At 43.7% G+C, this 13,879-nt stretch overlaps 1 protein-coding gene and 1 long non-coding RNA gene across 2 annotated transcripts in view; one reads left to right on the forward strand and one right to left on the reverse strand.

Moving 5' to 3' along the window:
- The window catches only part of LOC309438709, a 29,250-nt gene extending 22,257 nt beyond the window's left edge, over positions 1-6,993 (forward strand). The window contains exons 2-3 of the long non-coding RNA XR_014183845.1: positions 379-460; positions 5,644-6,993. This is a non-coding gene — a long non-coding RNA (uncharacterized lncRNA). The remainder of the gene's footprint in view (positions 1-378; positions 461-5,643) is intronic.
- The window catches only part of AGK (acylglycerol kinase), a 37,871-nt gene extending 24,559 nt beyond the window's left edge, over positions 1-13,312 (reverse strand). Inside the window, exons 1-2 of the mRNA XM_082050450.1 lie at positions 13,117-13,312; positions 2,611-2,650 (exon numbers count right to left, since the gene is read on the reverse strand). Coding sequence (XP_081906576.1) covers positions 2,611-2,650; positions 13,117-13,226 — 150 coding nt within the window. The 5' untranslated portion in view covers positions 13,227-13,312. The remainder of the gene's footprint in view (positions 1-2,610; positions 2,651-13,116) is intronic.
- Between the last annotated feature and the right edge of the window lie 567 nt (positions 13,313-13,879).

Below are 13,879 nucleotides of genomic sequence, written 5' to 3' on the forward strand. Positions count from 1 at the left end.
ACATAATCATTTCTTTATGTAACTAACTTAGACATCTATGTTACATACAGGGGCATTTCTAAAGCAAACACTGATTTTTAAGACAGGAAATAAAAAAATAACAACGCGACATTCTATAAGGCTTTTTTTTTCAGAGCATGACGTAAGGAAAGACAAGTTAAAGCCAGACATTAGCAATGATTATTAAATATATATATAAATGTATAATTTAGGCAAGTCAATACCTTTTCCAATTCCTTACCAAATGCACACTTCCAGGAATTGCATTTCTGGACTTCAAAGATGATAATCACTATTTTGCAACTATGAAAAAACCCTTTACAGAAAGGCTTTATAATGCTTTGGGAATACTAACACAGAAATTACATTCCTTTACAGGAAACTATCCCTGCTTCAAAGAATGGATTGTTTGCCAGCTAAACAGGACCTCTTTAACACATGCCTGGAGGTCAGTAACAAGGTGAGTCAGTGAGCCCACAATTGCAAAGGCAGCCCACCATGAGCTGACACTGGCTTATTCCAGAGAAGAAGGTGTAAAAGGTTTAAAATAGGATAAATTGGTTCTTTATTATAGAATCTTTCTATGATTATTTGCCACCCTGAGGCTGTCATCATAAATTGATATTTAAATTCAGACGCGCATGGTGGAATCTTTGCATGAAATATTGCTGTAGCACATATTCTGGCAGGAAGGTGGGCACCTCACCAATTTGGTATTGTAACAGGGTTAAAAGCATAAAAATCTGATGTAAAAATAATAGGGAACCCCCCCACACTTCACTCAGGCTACACTTTTTCTTGGGTGAGTTTGCCTCTATTTTTTCCGCAATACGTCTGCAGCACTATAAATGCAAATAGCATTTTTCAAACAATTACAGATTGTTATTATTCTGAAGAACATATCAGCCTGCTTACTGCTGTATTGCTGTGTGTTTTCAAGCAGTATTTGGCACTGACACATCAGTGAGAATGGAAATTACAGCAAGAACTGATTACTAGGCTTTCTGGTTCATTCCTTTCTAGCACAAGAGTCTTCTGCAAGATATTTTCACAGGTTTTAACCACTGAAATTGTAGGAAGTTCTATTGACGGTGCTTTTGCACTTTCATTTACAAGAATAAGCCATTATGGAATAGATGCTATCACTTAATGACTGTTATGAAGAGACAGGAAAGTCAGAATTTCCACAACAGAACTATCTTCTTGTACTAGTCCTTCTTTAGCAGTTACACCTTTTTGACAGCATGCAAACTTAGGTCTTCTAACTTCATAATATAATTTCACCAGTGCTTTCTTTTAAAAATGTTTAATTTGGTCAGCATGCTTCAAACACTGAGGCATTAAGTGCTATTTTTTGTGATACAAAAAACTACCATTTTGATATTTTCCAATGAACATGAATATTGAAAACATAAAAATCAAGAACTGATACTATGAGTTGGAAATGCATTTGACTCTGAAACTATAAGAACGATTTATGAAAGTAGTATTTTCAGGGAAAGATTTTCCTTATTCTTTCATGACACAGCTCTGTTACATCTATTCTGTCATGAAGTCCCATTGCCCATATCAAGTTGCTGTGAATGTCTTTCCTTCAACAGCAGGCAGGCTAAAATTTGGGTTATTTAGGTGCACGACAGAGGCAGGGCAATCTCAAGGAAAGTTGTTTAATGAGAAAAATAATTTTCACCCTTGTTCTTAGGCCCCAGTATGTAACAATGATGGCTGAAGTGTTACACCCTGCAAAATCTCTAAGATCTGACATGAAGAAGCAGGCTTAGAATAAACTTCATTTGTGAGAGGTAGAAAGGCTCTTAAAATCCTACACCACACCTTCAAGGTAATCAGAGCCAATAAGCAGTACCTGGGCAGGGATGTCATCCACAGGCAGCAGCACTTGTGCCCCTGACAGACTGCTTATTAAGGACAAGATTTCTTTAAGGGAATTCTACGGTATGGGAATTTCTTCATTGCTGGTTGCCCATGCAGGGCACAAACTACAAAATGCAATAGTCAGTATACTCAGAGAATAACACACTCTCTCTCTCTCTCTGAATACCAGCTTTCTTGTCAGTGATCAGCAAACAGGATGTCTCCTTTAAGTTCCCAGGACCTGGGTCTCAAAAGCATTAAGTCATACTTATTATTCTTACTAAAGAAACTCAGGATAGAATAGACAAGCACCAGGTCTCTCCAGCTGAGCACTCACATGCAGCGGCTCTCATTGCTTCTGCCCAGACTACACCCATTGTGGTGGGTCTGCAGTTTCAGTCTTATCAACAAACCATCTTCTCACCAGAACTTTACAGACACGGAGTAGTTGCACCTGCAGAGATGGAGGTCTGGGTAGCTATGGCAGTAACTAAGATTACCCCAACGATAACACCGCACCATCCATCACGACAGCAGGGTCAGGGCACGGAAGGTACCATCCCCCGGCTGCAGGCTGGAGGTCTCAACCACCCTTTGGCACTTTAGCAAAAGAACACGGATGGCATCATTATAAGGCTCATCACGTAGGGAGGGCCCACTGGGAGAATCTCAGGAGCCCTGCACAACCAAGATAAGAGGGAGATTTTAATCTAAGTTTATCACTTTAAATGGTATTACCTGGGCTTCTTGGCAAGCAGCTCTTCGTAGCAGGTTATCGCTATTAGGTAAGACAGAAAAGAGAGTGGACATTAGGTAGCGTAAGTTTAAAACAATTTGCTCATTTTTAACACGTAGGTACATGCCCTTTTTATACACACATTGAACACACTAAAATTAAAAAACACAGGTTAAGACCTATTTAACACATCTTAAGGATGAAACACACCCATTTAAGCGCACATGCATTATTTTTTCCCCATGTGCACACAAACACCCCTTCTATAGTAATGCAAAGTAGGAAACAAAGACCAGGATACCAAGTGTGCTGAGATTACATAAGCTATGAGACTCTGTATAACTGTGTTTTATTTTTGAATTGGTACCTAACTGTACTCCAGATCTAAAGTGTGTATTTTTCCAATCTTAATACTGCCTGAATGTAATTACCCTTCTGGCAGTATAGAATGGATTTAGAGTAGACTCGGGTGTAACTTACCTGAACTTAAATCTTTGCTCATTATACTTGTCAGGTCCCCTCTCCATCAGTTTGTAAGCTGAACACAAGTTAATGCAGCACCTACCACACACCCAGGTCTGAGCCTGACCTAAAGCACTAACTCAGAGAGGTGAAAAACCACTCAACTCACCCAAACGAACTTTAAAAACAAAGAAAATATCAGTCACTGACAGTCATTTCAGAAATGAATTCCAGACTAATCCTTGCACTTGTCATTGGTGACAGACAGCATTAGTAAGGTGGCAAGAAGCATACAGTTGGCAAGCAAACCGGGGACAGAGCTACTGAGTGAGGAACAAAATTCCATTCTTCCCCAGACCAAAAAATGCCCTATTGGCCATTGCAGACAAACAAGGGAGTCCTGTTCTGCAGTGCCCAAAGCCTCACCTGTCCTCTAGATTCCAGACACTCATCCTGTTTGCTAAAACCAAAAAGCTCCTTCAGCTTGCCCTTGCCAACACCTGGCAAGACAGTATATTATTGTCTCAAAAGCATCAAGTACAAAGAAATCCAATTATAGTCAGCATAGCAAAATGAATACACTACACCAATTAAATGGGTTCAAGGCCAACCATGAAAAACAAGTGACTAAGAAAACAGCACAGTCGTGCCACAAAGTGGGGCTCATCAGGCCAAATCCTACAATGGAAATGGCAGAAGGCAAGGCCTTGGTCAGACCTCTGGACTCAAACACCAGTGCAATCTATTCAATTCCATGAGTGTACGGTATTTATCTGTCATTGGAGCTACATAAGCTGCTCTTTCTGGCGTCATCAAAAGATGCGGCAATGCCATAAAAGAAGAAACAGGGTGACTTCAGGTGAGATAGGTAGTTGGGTTCTGAGAAAACTCTACAGCAAAAAAAAGCCACAGAATTATTCCTGGTAATAATAAATAGACAAATGAAGAATGCAAGCATGGAAAAAGAAAATACGTGAATAATACCTCACCAGGATAACAAGTAACTGGAACGTCTAAAAAAAACTTCCTCACAGGCATGCATTTAACTGTCAGGTTTGCTCCTTAAAACCACAGGAATAAGTCATTTGTATTAAGCACCTGAAATATTACTTAGAGGAGCAACATGCTTATTTTTGATTGCAGTAACATAATGAAAGTGCACTAGCTAAAATAACCGTCTCTGAAAAGGTTTGTGTTCCAAGCTAAATAACATTGTCACAGCTACTTCCAGTTCAATCAAGATAGCATGACAGGCTAAGTCCACACTGTGCTGCTAGGAGCACGAGCCGTCACACAGGGACCTTTTTCTTTCCCCCTCTGTGACTATGCGTGGTCACCGCAAACACAAAGCAATTGCTATTTCCACACGTAAAATGGAAATATGATGGCATATCAAGAAAACACCACCATCAAAGGGTGGTTGCACAGTTGATGTATTTGTGAATGGCTGTCCTAACCTTATTAGCAAATTCTAGTCAAAGCCATGTTATCTGTCTACTTCACATTGATGTTATTTTGTTCAGAAGTCATGCTGTGTCACATTCCTGGCCAGTATGTTTTCCTGTTGCCCACAACCTTATGCTGCAGTGACAATCGCCTTTAAAATCCAGTCCAGCACAACTTTAAAAATGCAAGGAAAAGATACTGCACCCTCTGTCCCAACCTGCAAAGATCCTCTCAACAGCTGTCAAGGATGCAAGTTTGATTCGGCTCAACAGAGTCTTAACTGTAAAAATTAGGCTTGACAGTTTAGATGTCAACATTTAAGTTTATTTTCTCCAACATCAAAGCACTTACAGAAACAGTCTGCTCTGACACATTTTGGTGCCAAAGGAAAGGTTTAAGCTCTGAGACCAGAAGAACCATTTCCTGTCCAGTAATTTACAGGTGATTTGTCTCACCTCTCCAGTAGCACAGCATCCACAATCCCACGCCAGCCCAGCCATACTCATAGGATTCCCACTGATTCAACCAGGAGATATATTTCAAAGTCATCTCAGTTGGCTTAAAGATGTCCCAAGTTTGGCTTAAAGATGCCAGAAAAATCGTTATTTCTTCAAAATGTTCCATCAACACTTAAGTATCTTCACACTTAAGAAAAAACAGCACAAGTGCCGCACAGGGGTATAGCTGTGAGAAGAGCAGTCCTCCTTCTGTATCACAGCTCTTGCCTTTACTCATGTCATATGGCCCACCTAAAGTACAAGTGGGTGTGGAAGTCCTCTGCAGGTCATACCAATTAATAGATATAGCTAGAAAAATGTTAAAAATAGCAAAAAGGTAACATCTTAAAGACTTCTGTCTTTGTATGTATTAGATTGTCAAAATACAACCGCAGAGTAGCTCCCAGAGAGGAAGAGATATTAATAATAAACATAAGATTTTGTTGTTTTTTTTGTACTTTGTTAATTAGTATTAGGTGGGAACAAAGCCTTTTCAATGGCACTTGAACATGAGCCAGTGGAGGCTGAGGGAAATTGCTGCACTGCCTTAAAGAACACAGAGATTTCTTCCGACTTGCACCATATCCACAGCAAACTAAAAATCAATTTTTACTTTATGTTTCCCCTAAGGGCTTATAGGTACAACTCCAGCCTTAGAGCAAAACAGACATGCAGTATTGCATCTGCTGCCCAAACCAGGGCTGCCTCCCCACTGTGAGAATTAAGCATCACACAGTTTACAACTAGGCCAACTTGCTTAAGCGGTAAAAAATTGGGAGACAGAGAAGAACAAGCAGCGGCAGTGGGGTACAGAGGAAAGAGGATGTCCTGAACTGAACCCACAGACCAAACTTTGGTTCAACAAAGGTTATCAGTTAATCCTGCAAGGCCACTGCAGTGCAGACTCTTCAGAGAACGGAGCAGGCTTATGCAAAAGCAAGGAACCGAAGCAGAAAAAGAAGAGCTACTGGCCAGAGGTCCCCATTCACCAGCTGTGCCAGAGCACACCAGGCTGTGAGAGCAGAACATCCATATGTCCCATCTGAATGGGGGCTGTCCTGCTTCACATGCAACTGCCCCAGCGCAGGACTGGTGGCTGCTGCTCCTGTCCTGAGTGTTTTCAGCCATAACAGGGAATTAACAGTCCTTAATTAACAGAGATTAATATATATGAGCACACAGATGTGTTCCTCCAGCTGAGGCTGCATCCTCTGCCCAAGGGACAGCAGGGGCCAGGGCTGAAAGGACGGTTCCCACCATGAAAGGTCAGTCAGGGCAGCAATGAACTCAACAGGGTGAAGACACCAAACTGGAACCGAAGAAGCTGTTTGAGGCCCACTGTGGCAGTTGCACATCCCCCTGAGATCTGGAGCCTTCAATGGGGCAGTTGATGGCTCTTTTAGCACCTTTTGTGCCCCACTGTGGCTGTCCCCACGTACATAGCTAGAGTGGTACCAAGCTGCTGACAGTCACATCCTCCCTTACACCAGGACAGGGTGACTTCACCTCCAGCAGCTGGTGGGGCAGGATGGGTGGAACCCTCAGTCAATTGACAGAGTTAGCAGACGAGGTGCCCAGAGTAGCTGCAAAACTTCTGGACCATGTTGTAATGCCCACAGCCAGATCTGACCAGACTATAAAGTGGGGTTCCCACTGAAGGGCCCCTTTGCAGTGGTCTTCTCGGAGCAGCAGGTGTGTGAACTGGAGCCCCCTTCTTAGAGTGGGACACCGTCTAAGGAGACTTCCCGGGATTGAGAGCGCCTCACCTCCTTGTTTGGGTGAGTGGTTATTTACTGGATATAACCGTGAGTCCTTGCCTAACCCAGGCGAGTGATTATTCCTTGTGGGTATCCTGAAGTCAGAGGACTCTGGTTTTGTTTCTTGTGAGTGTGTGCATGCACGCTGTGGATCCTCATTATTCTTATTTTGCTGTACCCCAATAATCTCCTCGACTGATATTCAAACCTGTATTTTATGTTGTCGGAGTGCTAATTGTATAAACCCTGTTTCTAGTCAGTTTGTTGGCTGCACTTTTCCAGCTAGAATAAAGACGGTTTTGGAACTTGTTGTCTGCCTAAAACTGACTTGGGGTGCCTCCGTGACACCCACTGCTGCAGCAAGGGTAATGCCCTTGTCTTAGAGCCAACCACAGTAACTCCCTTAAAAGTGACCATGCTACATACAGAGAAGCTCAGGTGTGAGATCCCATTTCAAAAAGGGTTCTCAGTATCAAATCTAAGACTATGAAGTATATTCAAGCATCAGGCAGCTTAAAACTCTCCAGCTCAGTGTCTGCACAGAGTTTTGTGAGGAGAAACTTGACCAAAGCTGTGCATATAGGATCACTCCTCAAGAGCTGTAACAGAACACCTAAAAGAGATTTTTATTTTAGTAGAGAGCTTTTTGGCTGTTTTCAACACAGCAAGAGCAGAGCATCCTCTATGCTGGATATTAGCATTTACTTCCAGCTTGGCTTTGGAAGGGCATGAAAGACAAATCTCAGTTTTTATCAGCTATACCCAAGACTCAGAATTTATACTCCCTTTTTTTTGACAAAGTTTTGATGAAATAAAGTCAGCCACTCAGGAAATATACGCAGAAAGGTGACAAAGTGAGCTATCAGTTGGCAAGCACGCAGAGGCTAACATTCAAATTATAGATAACAATAACACTCAGATTACTGGCAAGCAGACAAGGGCCCAGATGCCTTGCCAGCATTTTCTACAGAGAAAGTCAATACTTTAACACATACAGAGTAAAACTAAGCATCTGATGAGTCCACTGCCTCAGTACAATACTGAGGGTCACCCTCCTGACAAAGTGATGATGGCTTACCCAGTGACACCACTGTAACAGTCTGGCCAAATCTGACAATCAGTTAAGCTGATGTCTATCATGCCAGAGATTATTCTGCTGATTTGACGTAGCTGGTGACTCACTGCACCACCTAGACATATAAAGAAGAGCGATTCAGGAAAGGTGACCTGGGACATAAAGGTGAGAGGGTCTTCCAAGTTTGGTGGAAATTTTAAAACAACCAAACAACCATAGGGTATCTTTATATGCAATCAGCCTCACGTGTATTTGTTAAACTGCATTACCATGTATGAGCATGTATCTGGCAATCTGCATACCCTCTAAGCTTTGATCTAGTACCCTAAATTCAGTGTCCCTCGTACCTGTAGTATGACATGCTATTGATTAAAATGATGATAATACATACATTCATGCAATCCAGAGAAATTAAAGGGAAAAAAATCTCACATGTGACGACACTGAGTTATATTCTTAATTATCCAATACTGCAAAAGTATTTGCTATCCTAAATGCAGAACAATGCATTTTTAAAACATTCTTTTATCAGAAAGAAAGGAATTTTAAGGCTTACTAAGGTTTTGTAAAAATAACAATAGGGTTTTAGTTAACAGTAGCTCAATCAGACATAAAGCCTATCATTTTACACGTGAAAAGCCTTTGCCACCTCATGATCAATGCCTCTTTCAAAAAGGCACCTTGCGTTATATACTTAGAAGGGCTAAATCACAAATGGGGTTGGGGAATCAGTACAACATTTCCTCTTTACTCTTCTCCTTCATCCCAAATGCCCTTACTTTAAAATCAGTCAGTATGTAAACAAACACCTAGAAAGATGAAAGGCTAACACACCAATCCAGAAACTAAATGCTGCATGAGGAAAGTATCATACAAGACTGGGCTAAGAAGCTCCTTGACCTTTCCAGTTATCGTCATCCACAACCTTTAGACTAACTCGGCGATGAGCCATTGCACTCCAGGGCCCCTCTTTCCTCTATAGCTGGGCATTCACATCTGACCCCATAGCACAGTCTGCAGAGTGCAGGACAGGGACACCCGGGTCCATTTCCAAGCAGGGAAGAGACACGGGGAACTAGTCTGGAAAAGGTAACATTCTTCTTGTCCATATTTGTCCCTGTAGCATCCTCCAAAGTCTTAAGGAAGTATTCCAGAGTGCATATGACCCTATGGGCACATACATACTTACTCGAGAAGAGTTGCCATTTATTTGCAGGACAGATTGTTATTTACAATAGCTCCACTTAATGCAGGCATCATAGCCTCTGCATCCAAAAGAAGAATGAACCTTGAGAAGTCAAAAAAGCAAATTACCTTCTCCTTGCAAGAGAAATATCTTAGAAAATCCACAAGGATGGAAAAGCCAGGAAGAGCAATGCAGGTTGGGAAACAAAAATGTTCTTCAGCTGCAGATAAATGAGCAACATCTCAGACAGCTAATTCCAAGAAGTCAGAGGCTAATCTGAACTGATGCTGCACTAAAGCAAGGCTCTTCATCAGAAACTCCAGTGATGCTAGAAATGGAAGCAGAAGACCTCACTAAACCTTTAATCTGTTCTAAAAGGACAAATATAAGTCAGTCAAAGATGCCTCATGCATAGTAATTTAGCCTCTCACATCGATAACAGCAAGCCTCACGGCCAACACAGCCCATATGTGGTTCCCTCATTAACCTCTTCACCTGTCGCCTGCAGCAGTTTGTGCATGGGGCAAAAGGGAACTCTCATGCTCCACTGCATACCTGGTACATAAACAAAGAAACTGGGAAGAGAGAATGTACAAAAAAAGCCCACAAAAAGCCATTACCCCACCTGGAGGCAGCACAAGCTGCACAGAGGGTGCTGGCCTATACTCTGCTGCCCAGCAGCCACAAGGTGAGGCCTTCGCTCCGCACAGAGCACCACAAAAGGACCGATGAGACCACCTTCGAATTTTTTTACGCTCTTGCCATCAGGTTCTTCTGTCACTCCTCATTTTTCTATTAACTGGCTAAAACAATCCTCCACAGGTAAATGGCTAAGTGGCTGTCAGTTTTTTCAAACAGTATTTAAATCTCTGAAAGCAGTGCTTTACAGTTGTGCTTCAGTCTACATCAAAGTCACACAGAGCTCTTCGTAATCACAGGATTTCCCACCTTGCATTTCCAATGTCTGGTAAGGAAATGCCATATTTTCCCTTACAGATAAAAGGGGAGATTGAAGAATAGGATGTATAAACATATTTTTTCCCCCACTACATCATCTGGGTTAAAGCATCATGCCTACATTTTGCGCAAATAACCTCCAACCACTGAAATTTAGATACCAAAAGTTCTCTGTTTACCTTTCATATTTTCCCTACTTATGCACCACCATACCACCTATGGTATGCTTCATGCTCTCCATGATCATAATGTGCTTTCACAGTTACTGAAGAGGAAATCAATACAGCTGAAACCAACAGTACGTAGGCACATGAATTCCCAGAACCAACAGACATAAAAGGGAGACTGGTTGTGTCTGACGCTGCTCCCACACCTCCTCAAGTGCCCACTCTCCATATGCAGAAGGAGCAGACATAGTCTTTTTCTTAATGCTCTATTTCAGTAGCTCTCTATGGTACCCAGGCCTGACATAACCTCTGCTGCCAGTAGTATCTGTGGCAACAGAAGCCCGAGGTAAGCAGGGTATCTGGGAAGGTCACAGGCTGTTCTGCCCCATCAGCCAGCCCCTCATATGAATGCCACTGAGCAATTTCTTCCTCATCTTTTTGTACATTAGGTTTATTCTTTTGGCTAAGAGGTATCGAGAACGATAGAACTTCAAATAATTACTCAATTACATTCTGCTATTTTATCTGAATTCGAAGTTCAAGTCAACAGAGGGGAAAGTGGAATGTGAGCTCAAGGATCCACTAACATTACATTAAGGCATCAAAAGCCCCTCAACCTGTTTAGCGCAGATACTTCTGCTTACATCATGGCAGCATAGACTCATAGAACAGTTTGGGTTGGAAGGGACCTTCAAAGCTCATCTAGTCCAACCCCTCTGCAACGAGCAGGGACATCTTCAACTAGATCAGGTTGCTCAGAGCCCCATCCAGCCTGGTCTCGAATGTCTCCAGGGATGGGGCATCTACCACCTCTGTGGGCAACCTGGGACAGGGTTTTAACACCCTTATTGTAATAAATGTCTTTCTCATATCTAGACTGTATCTCCCCTCCTTTAGTTTAAAACCATTACCCCTTATCCTATCATGACAGGCCCTGCTAAAAAGTCTGTCCTCATCTTTCTTGTAGGCCACTTTAAGCACTGAAAGGCTGCAATAAGGTCTCCCCAGAGCCTTCTCTTCTCCAGGCTGAACAACCCCAACTCTCTCAGCCTGTCTCCAACATACTATGTACTCCTGTCTGCTGGTCCATGTAGGCCTGTAGATGAAACCATGACCCTGTTACCACCACTTTCACAGTTATTCTCCATCTTACCATAGCGTGCCCAACAAATAGCAATTACAAGGAAAAAAGTGTGGAGGGAGAGGCTTTTGCTGCTTGCCCTGCAGTCAACTGAGCCTTAGTGCTTCAGGTAAGAAGTAAGCAGCTAGAGCAGATGTACCATTCAAAACAAAGACTGATTTAATGCAAATGTCCCTAGGCAAAAGGAAATAAAGAAGGAAAGTATAACAAACAACATAAACAGATTTATTTTCCTAAGTTTTCCACCGAGGCTTTGGCAGCAATTTAACGTAAGCAGAAAGGAACGCTGCTAAAATAATGACTTAATGATTAAAAAGACATTATGACAGTGACAGAATAAAGAGTGACACCAAAGTAACAATTTTTAACAATAATTTGGCTACACTTGCATTTTAGTCAAGTGTATTAACCATAATCTTAATGGGCAGGGATTAAAACATAAGCCTAGCTATTTGTGAGTGAGGATTTTGCTTACTATAAAAAAACATACGCTCCACAGATAAACAGTGACAATGACACACTGCTAGTACGACTGATGTGAGCAGCACTGCAGCTGCAGCAGCGGACAGGCTCCATGGGTGACAGGAGCGAAGCTGTCACGCTAGGGAGGCACAGCCCACGGCTGCTGCTGGGGCCAGGCCTCAAAAACAGCACAAGAGCTAGTGCAGCAGAAACCTGGCACCATTCATGAGGTGCACGGCAACATTAAGAGAAGAGGTGGGAAAATGCACGGCCACCGTGCCATGATGGCCGCCATCTGCACGTGAAGGGGGTTTCCCACCTGCCCAGTACCAGTGGCACCATTTGCAAGTGTAGGGCCCCTGGTTTCATTCATCCTTATAATATTGGTTAAAAGCAAGAAAGTCAATGACAGGCACTTGGCTTTTTTTTTTTTTCTTTTTTTTTAAGTCAGAGGACAGAAATCTTTCTCCTCTCCAGCGGGCCCTAAAATTACCCCAGCCACGCTGACAACACCTCTGCTTAAAATTATCGCCTGAGCTAGCCCCAAACTTACAAGGCCAAGGTGGGAAGCCAAAAAAGGCACTAACCCCTCCCAAGCCCTTGGCTGCTGGAGAATCATAGAATCATTTTGGTTGGAAGGGACCCTCAAGATCATCGAGTCCACCCATAACTTACTCTGACACTAAACCACATCCCTAAGAACCTCGTCTATGTGTCTTTTAAACACTCCCAGGGATGGTGACTCCACCACTTCCCTGGGCAGCCTGTTCCAATGCCTCACAACCCCTTCCATGAAGAAATTTTTCCTAATATCCAATCTAAACCTTCCCTGGTGCAACTTGAAGCCATGTCCTCGTCCTGTCACTTGCTACTTGGGAGAAGAGACCAACACCCTCCATGCTACAACCTCCTTTCAGGTAGTTGTAGACAGCGATAAGGTCTCCCCTCAGCCTCCTTTTCTCCAGGCTAAACAGCCCCAGTTCCCTCAGCTGCTCCTCATCAGACTTGTGCTCCAGACCCCTCACCAGCTGCATCGCTCTCATCTGAACTCACTTCAGCACCTCAATGTCTTTCATGTAGTGAGTGGCCCAAAACTGAACACAAGATTCAAGGTGCGGCCTCACCAGCTCCAGGAGGGGGAAGGAGAACCATGCCCTCAAGGTGCCGAAGCCCCTCCGCCCAGGGGAGACCCCAATTTTAACAGCCACGCGAGAGGAGACCGCCCCAGGAAGCGGCCCTGCAACCCGGCCAACCCAGGCGAACACGGCAGCGACGGCCCCGCCGTGCGGGGCGGGTGGCAGCGAAAGCCCCGCTCACACGGTGTCCCCGCTCCCCGCCCGCCCCCCGCCGGCAGTTACCAGTGCTTCCCATAGAGCCAGTGCCCGCCCCAGCTCAGCAGGCAGACCCCGAACGTGGTTTTCTTCCAGTGATTCCTCAGGGTCGTCAGCACTTTCACCGCCCTGGCCATACCACCCTCACCCCCGGCCGCCCGGGGCTAACCGGCCTCCCCTTAAGGATCGCTCGGCGGGAACCGACGCGCCGCCGCTCCCGCCGCCCGGCCCGGCTCGGCTGGAAACGGCTCCCCCGGCACCGGCGTTCCGCGCTCCCGGCCCTGCGGGAAGGCCCAGTGGTGCCCGCCGGGCCTCAAAACCCTGTTTGGGGGGTTTGCCCTTGCCGTGCTGGTTTTGTCTGACCAGCTCCCCGCACATCGAGCGCTGGGCCGAGATCTCATCCCCCATCCATGTCACTGCTCCTTGTGTGCCCCCAGGGGTGGCCCGGGCACCCTACTGAAGAGAAGCCGCTAAATTAATGTATACTGTGATTAAGTTACAGAAGATGTACCCATCATTAACCAATTGATATGATAAATGCTGTCTGACCACCTGCAAAACGAGGGGGTATTTTTCAAGTTTTAGATCCTTCTGCATTACAAGAGAGAGGATACATTGTCTAGAAGCAGAGTGCTTAGTTTATATTTGACTAATAATTAGTAGATGTAAGAAAGAAACTAAACAATTATAACAAACATCATCAATTATTTCTTAGTAAAGATGTATTGCATGTCAAAATTTTCGAAAATTATAATGCATATGTAATAATTATGTGAATATAAGCAATGCA

Source organism: Streptopelia decaocto (genome assembly GCF_964273445.1).
Source record: "Streptopelia decaocto genome assembly, chromosome: 1".
Lineage (NCBI taxonomy): Eukaryota > Metazoa > Chordata > Aves > Columbiformes > Columbidae > Streptopelia > Streptopelia decaocto.